Below are 14,892 nucleotides of genomic sequence, written 5' to 3' on the forward strand. Positions count from 1 at the left end.
TTTGAAACACGGACTGACTGAAAATAATCAACCCCTACCCCCACCCCCCCAAAGCAAAAAAAATCCCACCAAAATTACCCCCCCCCCCACCCCCTAAAAAAACAAGAACAAAAAACGAAAAAGAAAAGCCCACACCAAAGCAAAAACTCATGATCAAACTGTGAAATCAACGCAGCAGCTCCCGGTAAAATAAGCAAGCTGAAAAAATTCCCTTCTCCGCTTCCCACTGAATTTTCAGAATATTTCACATGCAACATGATTTCCAAACATCCGTTTGTAACTCTCATGGCAATCAGAAAACACACTGTGATAACAAAAGTTGTCAAAAATATTTATGTCCATCACATTACTTACTGAGATCTGATAAAAGTATCAAAATCTGATCAAAATGAATAAAAACCAGACCAGGTCAGCAAAAACCAGAATCATAATTTTGAAAATGGAAACGGGTGGGCAGGGTGAATCAGATCTGATGGAAATCAGCAGATTTGCTTCAGACACACAACAGAAACACTGTTATAAAATGTTACTGTAATTTTTTTTTTTTTTTTCACAAGATGAAAATGAGAATATGAGTTATGACTACAAGGAAAATCTTTCAAATGAGATCATACAACAACAGCAAAAAAAAAAGCAGTTGAATCATACCAAATGTAAAAAAAAAAAAAAAAAAAAAAAAAAAAAAAAAAAAATATATATATATATATATATATATATATATATCTAAAAGAAAGAGGGAGAGAATCAGAACAAATCATCCAAACTTTGTTGTTGCTGTTATAGAAAAAGAATGGATTCAGTACTTGTTCACACTCTCCTTTCTCTTCTGCAAAACATATCTTCTAGGCACATATGAACACACACACAAAAACACACAAGAATGAGGCTTCAAATACCATCCTTTCTGAGAACATCTTTACACCAAATGAACCTTATCCTATTGGCCCCAAACACTGTCCTTTTTAAGTACATATCATTAAACAAAATAATCCCCACAAAAACTGTCCAAACCATGTTTTCAACACAAAATAAAACTTGAAGAAACCTGTCAAGGCCCCAAATATCTGACCATTCAAGGCCAAACAATTACTGTCCTAAGCACATTGTCAACACAAAATATAACTTGAAGAAACCTGTCAAGGCCCCAAATATCTGACCATCCCAGGCCAAACAATTACTGTCCTAAACACATTCTTCACACAAAGTAAAGCTTGAAGAAACCTGTCAAGGCCCCAAAATATTTGACCATTCAGTGCCAAACAATTACCATCCAAAACACATTCTTCACACAAAATAAAACTTGAAAAAAACTGTCAGGGCCCCCAAAATATTTGACCATTCAGTGCCAAACAGTTACTGTCCCAAGCACATTCTTCACACAAAATGAAACTTTAAAAAACCTGTCAAGGCCCCCAAATATCTGACCATTTCAGTGCCAAACGATTACCGTGCGAAAACACATTCTTCACACAAAACAAAACTCGAAAAAACCTGTCAGGGCCCCCCGAAATACCTGACCAATCAGTTCCAAACAATTACCATGCGAAGCATACTCTTCACACAAAACATAACTTGAAGAAACCTGTCAGGGCCCCTAAAAAACATTTTGACCAATCAGTGCCTACGAGTTCAGCAGGAAAGGAACAAAGGCCAGCTTGCTGTGCAGAAGGTAGCGAGAGACCACGCAGATCTCCGACAGCTGAGTCAACAGGTCGCCGATGCGATTGGCCTCCGAGGGAAAGCGCTCCAGGATATGATGCCGCAGTGCTTCCTGGTAGACGTGCATGATCTGCTGAAGCACTGGCTCCGTCTGGGGCTCCTCTGCACACGTTCAAGTAAAAGACAACAACTTCAGTTTCAGCTTCTCAAGGCCGCTTCACCGCGTCTGGACAAATCCCTACATGCTAAACCACATCTGCTAGGCAGATGCCTGACAGCAGCATAACCGAACATGCTTGTCAGGCCTTGAGTGCATGCTTATATATATATATATATATGTGTGTGTGTGTGTGTACCAATCAGAGTGGATTTCTTTTTACATGATTTTTGCCGGAGGACGAGACTCTCGTTGCCATGGGTTCTTTTTCAGTGCACCAAGTGCGTGCTACACACGGGATCATCGGTTTATCGTCTCATCCGAAAGACTAGACGCTCAGTTTGAATTTTCCAGTCAAACTTGGGGGAGAAAGGGCGAGAGTGGGATTCGAACCCACACCCTCTAGGGCTTTCTGTATTGGCAGCTGAGTGCCTTAACCAACCTGTCACCTCTCTCCTGCAACTTCAGTTTCTGTGTGTGTGCTGTTTTGGATACGTTTGTTTTCCTTTGAACTTCCTGTGATAAAAAGGATATCTCATGACATTCAAATCCGTCTAGTTACGTGCTAGAAATAACCATGTGAGTACTGCTGCCACTTGTACACTGACAGACAGTTATTTCAACTCCCTGGGTTCTAATTTAACTCTTTCACCACCAAGTTTCTGTGCGTAAAATACCCCTCAGCACCAAATATTTTAGACACAATGCTCTCAGTCACAGGTTTCAGTTCATGTCAAAACAACATAATGGACTTTGACCACTTCAGACGGGGTCAGGGAGCAAAGGTTAGTCATTGTTCTATTGGCAGGGAACTGGCTGCAGCTGCGAAGCTTTGTTACAATAAGAAAAAAAACAAAACAAGAGAGGCAAGGCCTTCAAGACTCACTTGTGATGCACTTAAAACAAGAGAGGCAAGGCCTTCAAGACTCACTTGTGATGCACTTAAAACAAGACAGGCAAGGCCTTCAAGACTCACTTGTGATGCACTTTAAAAAAAAATCCAAGCTTTTTATGTATTGAGTATAATTTCAAAATATAATGTTTAAGATGAGGAAGATCAGTTTAAAGCAAATTAACTCCCCTAGCATTACAGAGTAATTTCCCTTTTTTACTATCTGCACCAAAACGTTTGCAAAATAAATAAAACTTCCATGTTTAGCAAAAGAAGTTCCTGTTTGAACAAAAAATGATAATAATGACTGCTCTAGCTGTTGGGTCAGAATATCAGATCAAAGTGCCACGTTTAGAGAATACAAAAAATATAAATATAACAGTAAATGCAGTTTGCATATAATTAGGCTTCATTCTTTATTTTGTTGTGCCCATCCCAGAGGCGCAATATTGTTTTAAACAAGATGACTGGAAAGAACTGAATTTTTCCTATTTTTATGCCAAATTTGGTGTCAACTGACAAAGTAGTTGCAGAGAAAACGTCAATGTTAAAGTTTACCACGGAAACACAGACACACACACACACACAGACAACCGAACACCGGGTTAAAACATAGACTCACTTTGTTTACACAAGTGAGTCAAAAACGGTCCTTTTAACGTGACGCCCCAATGTTGACTAAAGTTGCCTATGACAGTGAAAGAGTTAAACCCTTGACTACAGCTGACGACGATGTTCGTCAGTGAAGGGCTGTTTCCTGACTGAGGTCAGATTGGGGGCACAGGTCAGGGTGATGGTCATCTGTCCTTATTTGGATTCCTTCTTCTTCAGATTGCATTACTTTTGATGATGACGATGATGATATGAGTACTTATATAGCACCTATCTTCGGTCGGAGACCAAGCTCTAAGTGCTTTACAAACATGGGGTCATTTGCATTACAGACTGCCTACCTGAGCTGACTGACAGCTGCCATTGTTCAGTAAAATCAATTACACCACGTAAAGGTACACAAGCATTTCTTGCCCTTCAAAAACGTGCCATGATGATTTTCGTTTTTTTTTTTAAGCTTCGGAAGTCAAGGGGTCAATATGTCATTCTCACAGAAAATAACAAACAATGAGGCCAAACAGTAACTGTTTGTTAATCATTTCATCTCCTGGCCTCATTGTTTGTTAATTTCCTGTTGAAAAACCACCGAGGCAACCATGTGTTTGCTCTGTATTGTCCATGTGTTCTGTGTGGCTTGTTCAGGATTGAAGAGGCTGTGCCAGTCTTGAATAAAAGCTTATTTGTGTTTGCACATTTCTTCCGTCTCTGCTGCTGTGTGCACATGTCAAATGATCGGTGTAAGGACAGGCCCGGCGCTTCCTTTTTTGAGGAAGTGTCTGGGTTTGTTCCAATGTACCTTTTATTTATCTGTGTGCTAGCTGAATCGGTAGCGTAAGCAGCACTGACTTGAAGTTGTGTGCCTTGTGAATGGAGAGAGTTACCACTCTTTACTGTTTGGTGATCATTCTCACAGAATCAATAATAAAAGAATTCAGTGTGGATATACGTAGACAGGTTAAAAAAAAAGTGTTATTTGTATAAAAAAAAATTGAATTCTGTGCGATCTCCCAGGTCAACATAAGTGCAGACCTGCTAGTGCCTGAACCCCCTTCGTGTGTATACGCAAGCAGAAGATCAAATACGCACGTTAAAGATCCTGTAATCCATGTCAGCGTTTGATGGGTTATGGAAACAAGAACATACCCAGCATGCACACCCCCGAAAGCGGAGTATGGCTGCCTACATGGTGGGTTTAAAACGGTCATACATGTACAAGCCCACTCGCGCATATACGAGTGAACGTGGGAGTTGCAGCCCACGAACACAGAAGAAGAAGAAAGGAGAAGAATTCTGTGTATAAACTAGATGGAAGCATTCCAGCATTTACTGTGCACTCTTAGTGTCAATAACACAGGAAGTAAGCGAAACAAGAACAGATTTGGAAAAAAAACCCCAAAAAACCCCAACAAAACCACCAGACCAAACAAGTTTACGTTCCTGGATTCAGTCAACCACAGGAAAAGAAGTAAACTATCACCTTCTTGGCTCACTCTTTACAATGCACTGATGAACACCATGGCAGAATGTTACAGCACCCGACTGTCTTCTTCTTCTTCTGCGTTCGTGGGCTGCAACTCCCACGTTCACTCGTATGCACACGAGTGGGCTTTTACGTGTATGACCGTTTTTACCCCACCATGTAGGCAGCCATACTCTGTTTTCGAGGGTGTGCATGCTGGGTATGTTCTCGTTTCCATAACCCACCGAACGCTGACATGGATTACGGGATCTTTAACGTGCGTATTTGATCTTCTGCTTGCATATACACATGAAGGGGGTTCAGGCACTAGCAGGTCTGCACATATGTTGACCTGGGAGATCGTAAAAATCTCCACCCTTCACCCACCAGGCGCCGTCACCGTGATTCGAACCCAGGACCCTCAGATTGACAGTCCAACGCTTTAACCACTTGGCTATTGCGCCCGTCACTGGATTGTTAATCCTGGGGTCTTGGGTTTGAATCCTGACTGTTTCATGGTGGGTTTAGGGTGGAGATTTTTCCAATCTCCCCCGTCAACAAATGTGCAGATCTGCGAGTACCAGAACCCCCTTCAATAAATACGCATGTTAAAGATCGTGCAGTCCATGTCGGTGTTTGGGTGAACATATCCAGCATGCGCATTCCCTGAAAATGGTGCACTGCTGCCTGTATGATGCGGGTTAAAAATGGCCACACATGTAACAGAAGACTTGCAAGACATTGACGTGTGTGTGTGTGTGTGTGTGTGCGCGTGCGTGCGTGCGTGCATGTGTGAATGTGTGTGTGAGTGTTTGTGTGTGTATGGTGTGTGTATGTTTGTGCAAGTGTGTGTGTACATGTACACGAGTGCACACAAAGTGAGCACGCATGAATGCGTGGGTGCGTACAGAACAGACAGAAATAAGGCACACAAAGACGGAAATACAAAACGAACAAACAAAAACCCCAAAACACCACAAACCACCACAACCACAAGTGTTGAAGCCACTGACCGGAATACAGCAGCAGGAGGACCTGTAGTGCCGCCAGCTCTTTGCGGGTCAGGCCCAGCCGCCGGAAGGTCGCCATGACCCGCGACACCCTCTCCATCACCCCGCCCACCTCCCGGTGTAGCTGCTCCAGCGTCACCCTGCCCCTCTCCCACATCCTGTTGAGGTGCTGGTGCAGACGCCCCATGTGCTGCCCGTACATCTCTCTACAGCTGACCACCGCTAGAGATTTTTCGCCGAGGCGTTGACTACCTCCCCCGACCCCGCAACCCCGAACGGAGCCGTACGCCGTCATGATCAGCAGGAGAAGGTGGTGCCACCTGGCGGAGAGAATCTGGGTCTGGAGGCTGAAGGGGATGTCGGTGTGGAAGGGGAGCTGTCGCATCCACCGCACCAGGCGCAGCATGATGTCGTTGCCCACCTTGTGCATGGCCTCCGCCACGCTGCGCTCCGAGCCCGCGAACTGCTCGATCTTGTAGTCCTCCGCGATGTTCAGCAAGGAGTCCTCGCGAGCCAGCTCCGTCATGAGCGCCGCGTAGGAGACCGGGGGCGATGTTCCGGGTGCGGAAGCGTGTTCCGGAGGAGTGTGGGTGGTAGGGTCAGTGTCGGTGCCGGAACTGAGGGGGTACGTGGCAGGAACGACCACTTGGCCTGCCTCTCCCTGCCCTCTGAGAGGCGTGCTCTGTGAATGGGGCGAGGAGGATCCGTGCAAGTTATCACCACTGTCAACCTCAATGGCAGAGTCAGCGGAACTGAAGCTGTCCGACTGCGGGGACACGAAGGTCAGGTTGCCTGTGTTGGAGCCGCCGCCGCCGCCGCTGCTGACAGGGGCGTGAAACTGGGAGAAGGGAGGCAACTGTGGGGGTATGGTAGAAGAGATGAGAAAAGGTTTGTTAAAATCGGAGGGGCTGTAGTAGCTTGTGGGCGGATGCAGCCCCAGGGGAGAATGTTTTCTCACCAGTTGTTTTTGTGGTTTCATCGTCACCTGCTTACGTTTGTGCTTCCTGTATTTCACCTGTCAAAAGTGAAATGGGTTTCAGAGCATTTTCGGAAACAGAGTGGTCTAAACATCAGACACATTCAGTAGACATATTTCTGTTTATTTGTTTTAACCTTTGTGAAAATATGTCAATATCTCATTCACTCTTCACTGTTGCTCCTTTCTCTGCATATTGAATGATGCTGTCAATGTTTTTTTTTGGGGGAGAATGGGGAGGGGAAGGGTGGTTGCAAGGGGAAGAAAGAAAGAGATGTTTTGGGGGGGGTGTGGGTGTGGGTGTGTGTGGGGGGGTGTTGTTCGTTTGTGTGTGTGTGTCCACGCGCGTGTGTGTAATTAATTGTGTGTCTGTGAAACAGATAAAAAGATGCTTTACACTGTGTTCTACATTTGAAATCCAGCATTCAGCTTACGTTGGGCCAACAGCAACGTCAGAGCTGTATGATCGATGGTTTCTCCACGGCAATGGGAAATCATTTACAGCTTAGTCTTTTGTGAAGGACAATGACTCTCAAACTAGAGGCAAGATTGCACTGGCTCTTAGTGCTGCAGCCTTGGAGGGCTAGTTGGCCTTTGGGAACCATCCCATTGCTGACGGTCATGAAACCCTCTTGGCCGAGAGAGTGGGGATGTAACCTGGACAAGACACTCTCCACTATTATCAAATTCTAGCCCAGATAGTTGGGACGGGCGCAATAGCCGAGTGGTTAAAGCGTTGGACTGTCAATCTGAGGGTCCCAGGTTCGAATCACGGTGACGGCGCCTGGTGGGTGAAGGGTGGAGATTTTTACGATCTCCCAGGTCAACATATGTGCAGACCTGCTAGTGCCTGAACCCCCTTCGTGTGTATATGCAAGCAGAAGATCAAATACGCACGTTAAAGATCCTGTAATCCATGTCAGCGTTCGGTGGGTTATGGAAACAAGAACATACCCAGCAGGCAAACCCCTGAAAACGGAGTATGGCTGCCTACATGGAGGGGTAAAAACGGTCATACACGTAAAAGCCCACTTGTGTGCATACAAGTGAACGCAGAAGAAGAAGAAGAAGTTGGGACAGCAGTTACCTACTCAGCTGTTCTGATGGCCACAGTCAGACATGACAATCATACATAAGACATTTGAGATAAGACCTTTTTTTCTCTCTTGATTTATTGATTTTGATATATTTAAAACCTGTGCTTTTCATTTCTGTGTGCGTGGGTCAGGTTCAGAGTGGAAGTGTTCACCTTGTGCCTGTCATAAAGAAATGTAATTCAAACCAACAATGCAAAGGTTTCAGCCAAAAGGCAAAACATTGTATTTTCTTCACTGTGTTAACCCCAAGACAGGCTCACATATACACATTTATACATATCTCACCTAATCAGCTTCTTACTTCATCATCTGTCATGCACGCGTGTGCACACAGACACACACACACACAGATACAAATTAATGAACACAAAAGCACATACATTCATACATACACACAGAGCGCACATATGTGTACATGTACAGCCACGCACACACAGACCCACATGCACACACACACACACTCATACACACACCCTGAACAGACAGACAGACACACCCTGAACACACACCCACCCACAATGACCCCTCCCCCCTCCCCTTCCCACACACCCACCCTAAACACACACTCATCCACCCCCCATCCCCCGAACACACACACTGACGTCCCCCTCCCCAACCCCTCCCCCACACCCTGAACCCCTCGCCCTCACCCCCCCCCCCCACACACACACTGACCCCTCCCCCCTCCCCTTCCCACACACCCACCCTAAACACACACTCATCCACCCCCCATCCCCCGAACACACACACTGACGTCCCCCTCCCCAACCCCTCCCCCACACCCTGAACACACACTGAACCCCTCGCCCTCACCCCCCCCCACACACACTGACCCCTCCCCCACCACACACACACACACCCTGACTCCCCCCACCCCTGCCCACACACTGACCCCCCCACCCAAGCCCCCCCCCCCCCACCACACACCTACCCACCCTGAACACACACACACTGAACCCCCCCCCCCCCACACACACACCCACCCTGAACACACACACAAAGGACACCATCTCACCTTATACTTGTAATGACTGTAAATGGCGTCAGAATTTCTTCCTCCTGGCATCCGGTCTTCACGAACAGCTGCAGTGAACAGTTGAGAAAAGAAAAAAAAAAAAAAAAAAAAATCACCAAGATGCACACAGACATGCTGACAAACTACAGCAGTGAGTGAAATAAGCAAAATGCCAGTCCACTCTTTTGTTATCAAGGATATGCGTGGGAACTTGTTTTTAGAGGGGAATAACCTGGATTTTCTCTCGTTTTTCTCCCCCATTGCATGATCGCTTCCCCTGATTAGCCCATGCCTCTTACCCCTTTATACACACCTATATATATATATATATATATATATATAATTTGTATTTCAATACTTCTAAGAGTGGGTGAGCGTGATAGGGGGAAATCCCACAAAAAAAACACCACTTAGAAAGAAACTCTATGGGGAACATGCTTTCTCTTTCACTGGACCTGTCATCTGGAACAAGCTCCCTTATTCTGTCCGACATGCTCAGTCTCTGTCCTCGTTCAAATCAGCTCTTAAAACTCACCTTTTCCACAGTTGTTATGATTAGTTTTCCCCACCCCTCTGTGTGTCTTGTCTGCGATTGTTGGTGGTAGGTGGTGAGAAGGATGGGGCTGTATTGGTATGAATGCCTGGTGTGTTGTGTGTGTGTGTGTGTGTAACCAGTTTATTTTGCGATGTGTATAGGCAAATGAATGTTATGAAATGTATCTGCATCAAAGTGTGTATGTATAATTGTATTTGTAAACTCTCTAGGCTCTCCAGAGATAGGGTGTCCAAATATTCATCATCATTATTATTATTATTATTATCATCATTATTAGAATGTGAGCCACCTTGCTGTCATCTCTTATTTTCTGAAAGGTGTATGCAAGTAAACAAATCTCTCCTTGTCATTTGATGCCCAAATATCAACTGTGCACACACCAATTATCACAGCCGAGTTCAGTCACAAAATACACATACAGAGTCACATTCATCACATACACTGACATTCATTACAGACATGCATATAAACACACACACACACATACACACACACACACACACACACAATCACACACAAATACAGACACACAAACACATGGTCACATTCAGCACCCATGTACACACTGAAACACACACACACACACACACACACACATACACAGACACACACAATCACACACAAACACACAGGGTCATCACATATACACAATCAAATGCATCAAATAAGTACACACTGACACACACACACACACACAATCATACACATGAATACATAATTATGGTCATTACATATACACACACATACAAAATCACATTCATCAAATATATATATATATATATATATATATATATATATATATATATATATATATATATATATGTGTGTACACACCTACATACAAACACAGACACACACACAAATACACAGGGTCATCACATATACATACTCATTTGGAGTGATTGGCCTAGAGGTAACACGTCTGCCCAGGAAGCGAGAGAATCTGAGCGTGCTGGTTCAAATCACGGCTCAGCTGCTGATATTTTCTCCCCCTCCACTAGACCCTGAGTGGTGGTCTGGACGCTAGTCATTCGGATGAGATGATAAAGTGAGGTCCCATGTGCAGCATCCACTTAGCGCATGTAAAGAACCCATGGCAACAAAATGGTTGTTCCTGGCAAAATTCTGTAGACAAATCCACTTCCGTAGGAAAAACAAATAAAACTGCACGCAGGAAAACTTTTTTTTAAATGGGTGGCGCTGTAGCGTAGTGACGCGCTCTACCTGGGGAGAGCAGCCCGAATATCACAGAGAAATCTGTTGTGATAAAAAGAGTAATACAAATACAAATACACACATACACAATCACATTCATCAAATACATATGTACACACATACATACAAACACAGACACATCACATACACAAACACATAGGGTCATCACATACACACACACACATACACAGTCTCATTCATCAAATAAGTACCGGTACACACACAGACACACTAACACAGACACACACACACACACATTACCTGCCATAACCATGCCCATCTGCAGACATTTCCGGAAGCGACAGTACTGACAGCGGTTCCTCTGCTGCTTGTTGATCTCACAGTCACCATCAGCCACACACGTGTACACCCGCTTGTTCTGAACTGTGCGCTTGAAGAACCCTTTACATCTGCAAGCAGTATCAGTATCAGTTATCAGTAGCTCAAGGAGGCATCACTGCATTCGGACAAATCCATATACGCTACACCACATCTGCCAAGCAGATGCCTGACCAGCAGCGTAACCCAACGTGCTTAGTCAGGCCTTGAGAAAAAAAGAAAAGAAAAAAAAAGGATAATAATAATAATAATTATTAATAAATAAATAAATAAAATAAAATAATAAATAAAATAAAATAACAAAAAAAAGTAAACAAGAGAGGCAAGGCCTTCAAGACTCACTTGTGATAAATTAAGTCCCCTAGCATTAATTACAGAGTAATTTCCCTTTTTTACTATCTGCACCAAAACGTTTGCAAAATAAATAAAAATTCCATGCTTAGCAAAAGAAGTTCCTGTTTGAACAAAAAATGATAATAATGACTCCTCTTGTTGTTGTGTCAGAATAAGAGGTCAGAGTGCCAAGTTTAGAGAATACAAAAAATATAACTATAACAGTAAACGCAGTTTGCATATAATTAGGCTTCTTTTTTTAATTTTTTTGTGCCCATCACAGAGGTGCAGTATTGTTTTAAACAAGATGACTGGAAAGAACTGAATTTTTCCTATTTTTATGCCAAATTTGGTGTCAACTGACAAAGTATTTGCAGAGAAAATGTCAATGTTAAAGTTTACCACGGACACACAGACACACGGACATACACACACACACACACACAGACAACCGAACACCGGGTTAAAACAGACTCACTTTGTTTACACAAGTGAGTCAGTAAATAAGTAAATAATAGATAAATACACAAGAAAGAACTACTACTATTAATGATCATATTTATAAGGCGCAAAAACTTGATGAAGTCAACTGCAAGCATACAAAAAAAAAAAAGAAAAAAAAAAAAGACAAGCAAGTAGAGAACACTTAATTGCAATGTGTCTTCTTCTCCTAATGCGTTCATGGGCTGCAACTCCCACGTTCACTTGTATGTACACGAGCAGACCTGCTAGTGCCTGAATCCCCTTCATGTGTACACGCATGCAGAAGATCAAAATACACACAACTTAAAGATCCTGTAATCCATGTCAGTGTTTGGTGGGTTACGGAAAAAAGAACCTACCCAACATGCACTTGTGCCACCCCTGTCCCCATCCACCTTTTCATCTCTTTCACAGTGAAGTTTCTGTGTGAAAAGCTCTCCCCATGGCCCAGCGCAGCATATTTCAGAAATGATGCACTCAGTCACTGGTTTCAGTTCATGTCAAAACAACGCAATGGGCTTGTTCACTTCAAACTGGGTCAGGGGGCAAAGGTTAGTCATTGTTATACTGGCGGGAAAATGGCTGCAGCTGTCAAGCTTCGTTACAATGCGAAAATGGTCTATCAACATGACCCCTCGATGTCTGAAAAAGTCACCTATGGCGGTGTACTGTCTAGTCAACAAAAGTCGCCTGTGGCGGTGTACTGTCTAACCAACCAAAGTCGCCTATGGCGGTGTACTGTCTTGTCAACTAAAGTCGCCATAGGCAGTGTACTGTCTAACCAACCAAAGTCGCCTATGGCGGTGTACTGTCTAGTCAACTAAAGTCGCCATAGGCAGTGTACTGTCTAACCAACCAAAGTCGCCTATGGCGGTGTACTGTCTAGTCAACTAAAGTCGCCATAGGCAGTGTACTGTCTAACCAACCAAAGTCGCCTATGGCGGTGTACTGTCTAGTCAACTAAAGTCGCCTATGGCAGTGTACTGTATAGTCAACTAAAGTCGCCTATGGCGGTGCAGTCTTGTCAACAAAAGTTGCCTATGGCGGTGTACTGTCTTGGCAACAAAAGTCGCCTATGGAGGTGTACTGTCTAGTCAACTAAAGTCGCCTATTGCGGTGCACTGTCTTGTCAACAAAAGTCGCCATAGGCAGTGTACTGTCTAGTCAACAAAAGTCACCCATGGCGGTGTACTGTCCAGTCAACAAATGACGCCTATGATGGCGTACTGTCTAGTCAACAAAGTCGCCTATGGCGGCGTACTGTCTAGTCAACAAATGTCGCCTATGGCGGTGTACTGTCTAGTCAACAAATGTCGCCTATGATGGCGTACTGTCTAGTCAACAAATGTCGCCTATGACGGCGTACTGTCTAGTCAACAAATGTCGCCTATGGTGGTGTACTGTCTTGTCAACAAATGTCGCCTATGGTGGCGTACTGTCTAGTCAACAAATGTTGCCTATGATGGCGTACTGTCTAGTCAACAAATGTCGCCTATGATGGCGTACTGTCTAGTCAACAAATGTCGCATATGGCGGCGTACGCTCTAGTCAACAAATGTCGCCAATGGCTGCGTACTGTCTAGTCAATAAATGTCGCCTATGGCGGTGTACTGTCTAGTCAACAAATGTCGCCTATGGTGGTGAAAGAGTTAAACAAGTGAACACGGGAGTCATAGCCCACGAATGAAGGAGGAGGAGGAGGAGAAGAACACTACGCCTTCCTCCCCCCTCTCATTCTCTATTCCCCCCCGCCCCCCCCCACAGCAGTACTCACCCTTCACAGGTGATGATGCCGTAGTGGAGGCCAGTGGCTCTGTCGCAGCAAATGGCGCACACCAGAGCCTCCTCTCCATCCGACTCCTCCTGCACGTGCTGCTGTCCGGAGTCTGACGACGAAGCTGGCGGCCACCTGTTGTGTGGGTTTTCCACCAGGTGGCCTGTGTAGGGGAAGGTCCCACTGGTGTAGTGCCTGATGAACTCCTGGTCCTTCTCCACACGATCCTCGTTCTGGGACGGTTCCTTGGATTCGGGATTCACTTGCTGGAGAACACTGTTCTGTCTGGTACCCGCAGCAGGGGTGAGGCTGTTCAAAGCGGGCTGGTGGTAGTTAACAACGGTTCCAGAAGAGTTCTGAATGCCATTGAGCAGGTAACCGCTGTGAGGAGTGGGTATGAACATGGGGCCGGACATGCCGTTGAGACTGACAGCAGCAGCAGCAGCGGAGGCAGCGAACATGTGCGGAGGGAGACCCATCAAAGGGATGAAGCGGAGTCCATTGGGCGCCATGTTGGACAGGTGAGACAGGTGGGCGGGCACAGGCATCAGGTAACCCTGCATATAGGCCATGGCGCCGGCAGGCATGGACCCTGCACTTGGAACGTCGCTGGTCTCCCCCACCCTGGTTGGAAATCTCAACGCTTCCTTTTCCTCGGCAGTTCTTAAAATCGTCCTTGCAACACCGTCTTTGCACTGTGTCTCGCTGGTCGGGAATTCCTCACCGAAGGCCACTGTCCCACATTCGGAACCTCGATCGGAAATATACGCACTGTCAGTGACACTGACGTCACTCCGCTGGTCAGCCTCCGGGCCTTCCAGGTAAAGCGATCGGGCGTACTCGGAGTCTGCCAGTAAATCGCGCACTCTTTTGCGTTTGAGTTTGAGGTCTTGGAAGAGGCTGGTGCCGCCAACTGTCTGCTGCTGGGAAAGTTCTGTCATCATGGTGTTGAAGGATTGTTCCACTGTTGTGCAGTCAGCCATGTCAAGGACGATCTGAAATAAAATATGTTGCACACCGGCTGCTGTGATCATTCATATACATATGAGACAGATGTGTGACCTTCTGCACAAACAGATGAGTGGAGAGAAGGCAGCCAATACCCCCACACATACAAAAAATGACTGTGTGAACATACATGTTATTTCTTCTCCTTTTTTTCATTTCTTAACAGTTTGTCCATTGTGCTGAAAGAGAGAGAGAGAGAGAGTGAGTGACAGAGAGAGAGAGAGAAAGAAAGGGAGAGAGAGAGGGGGGGCAGGAAGGGAAGGAGGGAGACAGGAGAGAGGAGGGAGAGAGAGACAGACACACAACT

At 45.1% G+C, this 14,892-nt stretch overlaps 1 protein-coding gene across 1 annotated transcript; it reads right to left on the reverse strand.

Annotated features, from left to right (window-relative positions):
• Positions 1-1,621: 1,621 nt before the first annotated feature.
• LOC143289669 (hormone receptor 4-like) lies at positions 1,622-14,560 on the reverse strand. Its single transcript, XM_076598716.1, has 5 exons — positions 13,578-14,560; positions 10,910-11,058; positions 8,878-8,945; positions 5,793-6,804; positions 1,622-1,821 (listed from the first exon to the last, which is right to left on the reverse strand). Exons 1-5 carry the CDS (start codon positions 14,558-14,560, stop codon positions 1,622-1,624), a joined length of 2,412 nt encoding a protein of 803 aa, XP_076454831.1.
• Positions 14,561-14,892: the final 332 nt, after the last annotated feature.

The sequence above is a fragment of the Babylonia areolata genome, chromosome 14, assembly GCF_041734735.1.
Source record: "Babylonia areolata isolate BAREFJ2019XMU chromosome 14, ASM4173473v1, whole genome shotgun sequence".
Lineage (NCBI taxonomy): Eukaryota > Metazoa > Mollusca > Gastropoda > Neogastropoda > Buccinidae > Babylonia > Babylonia areolata.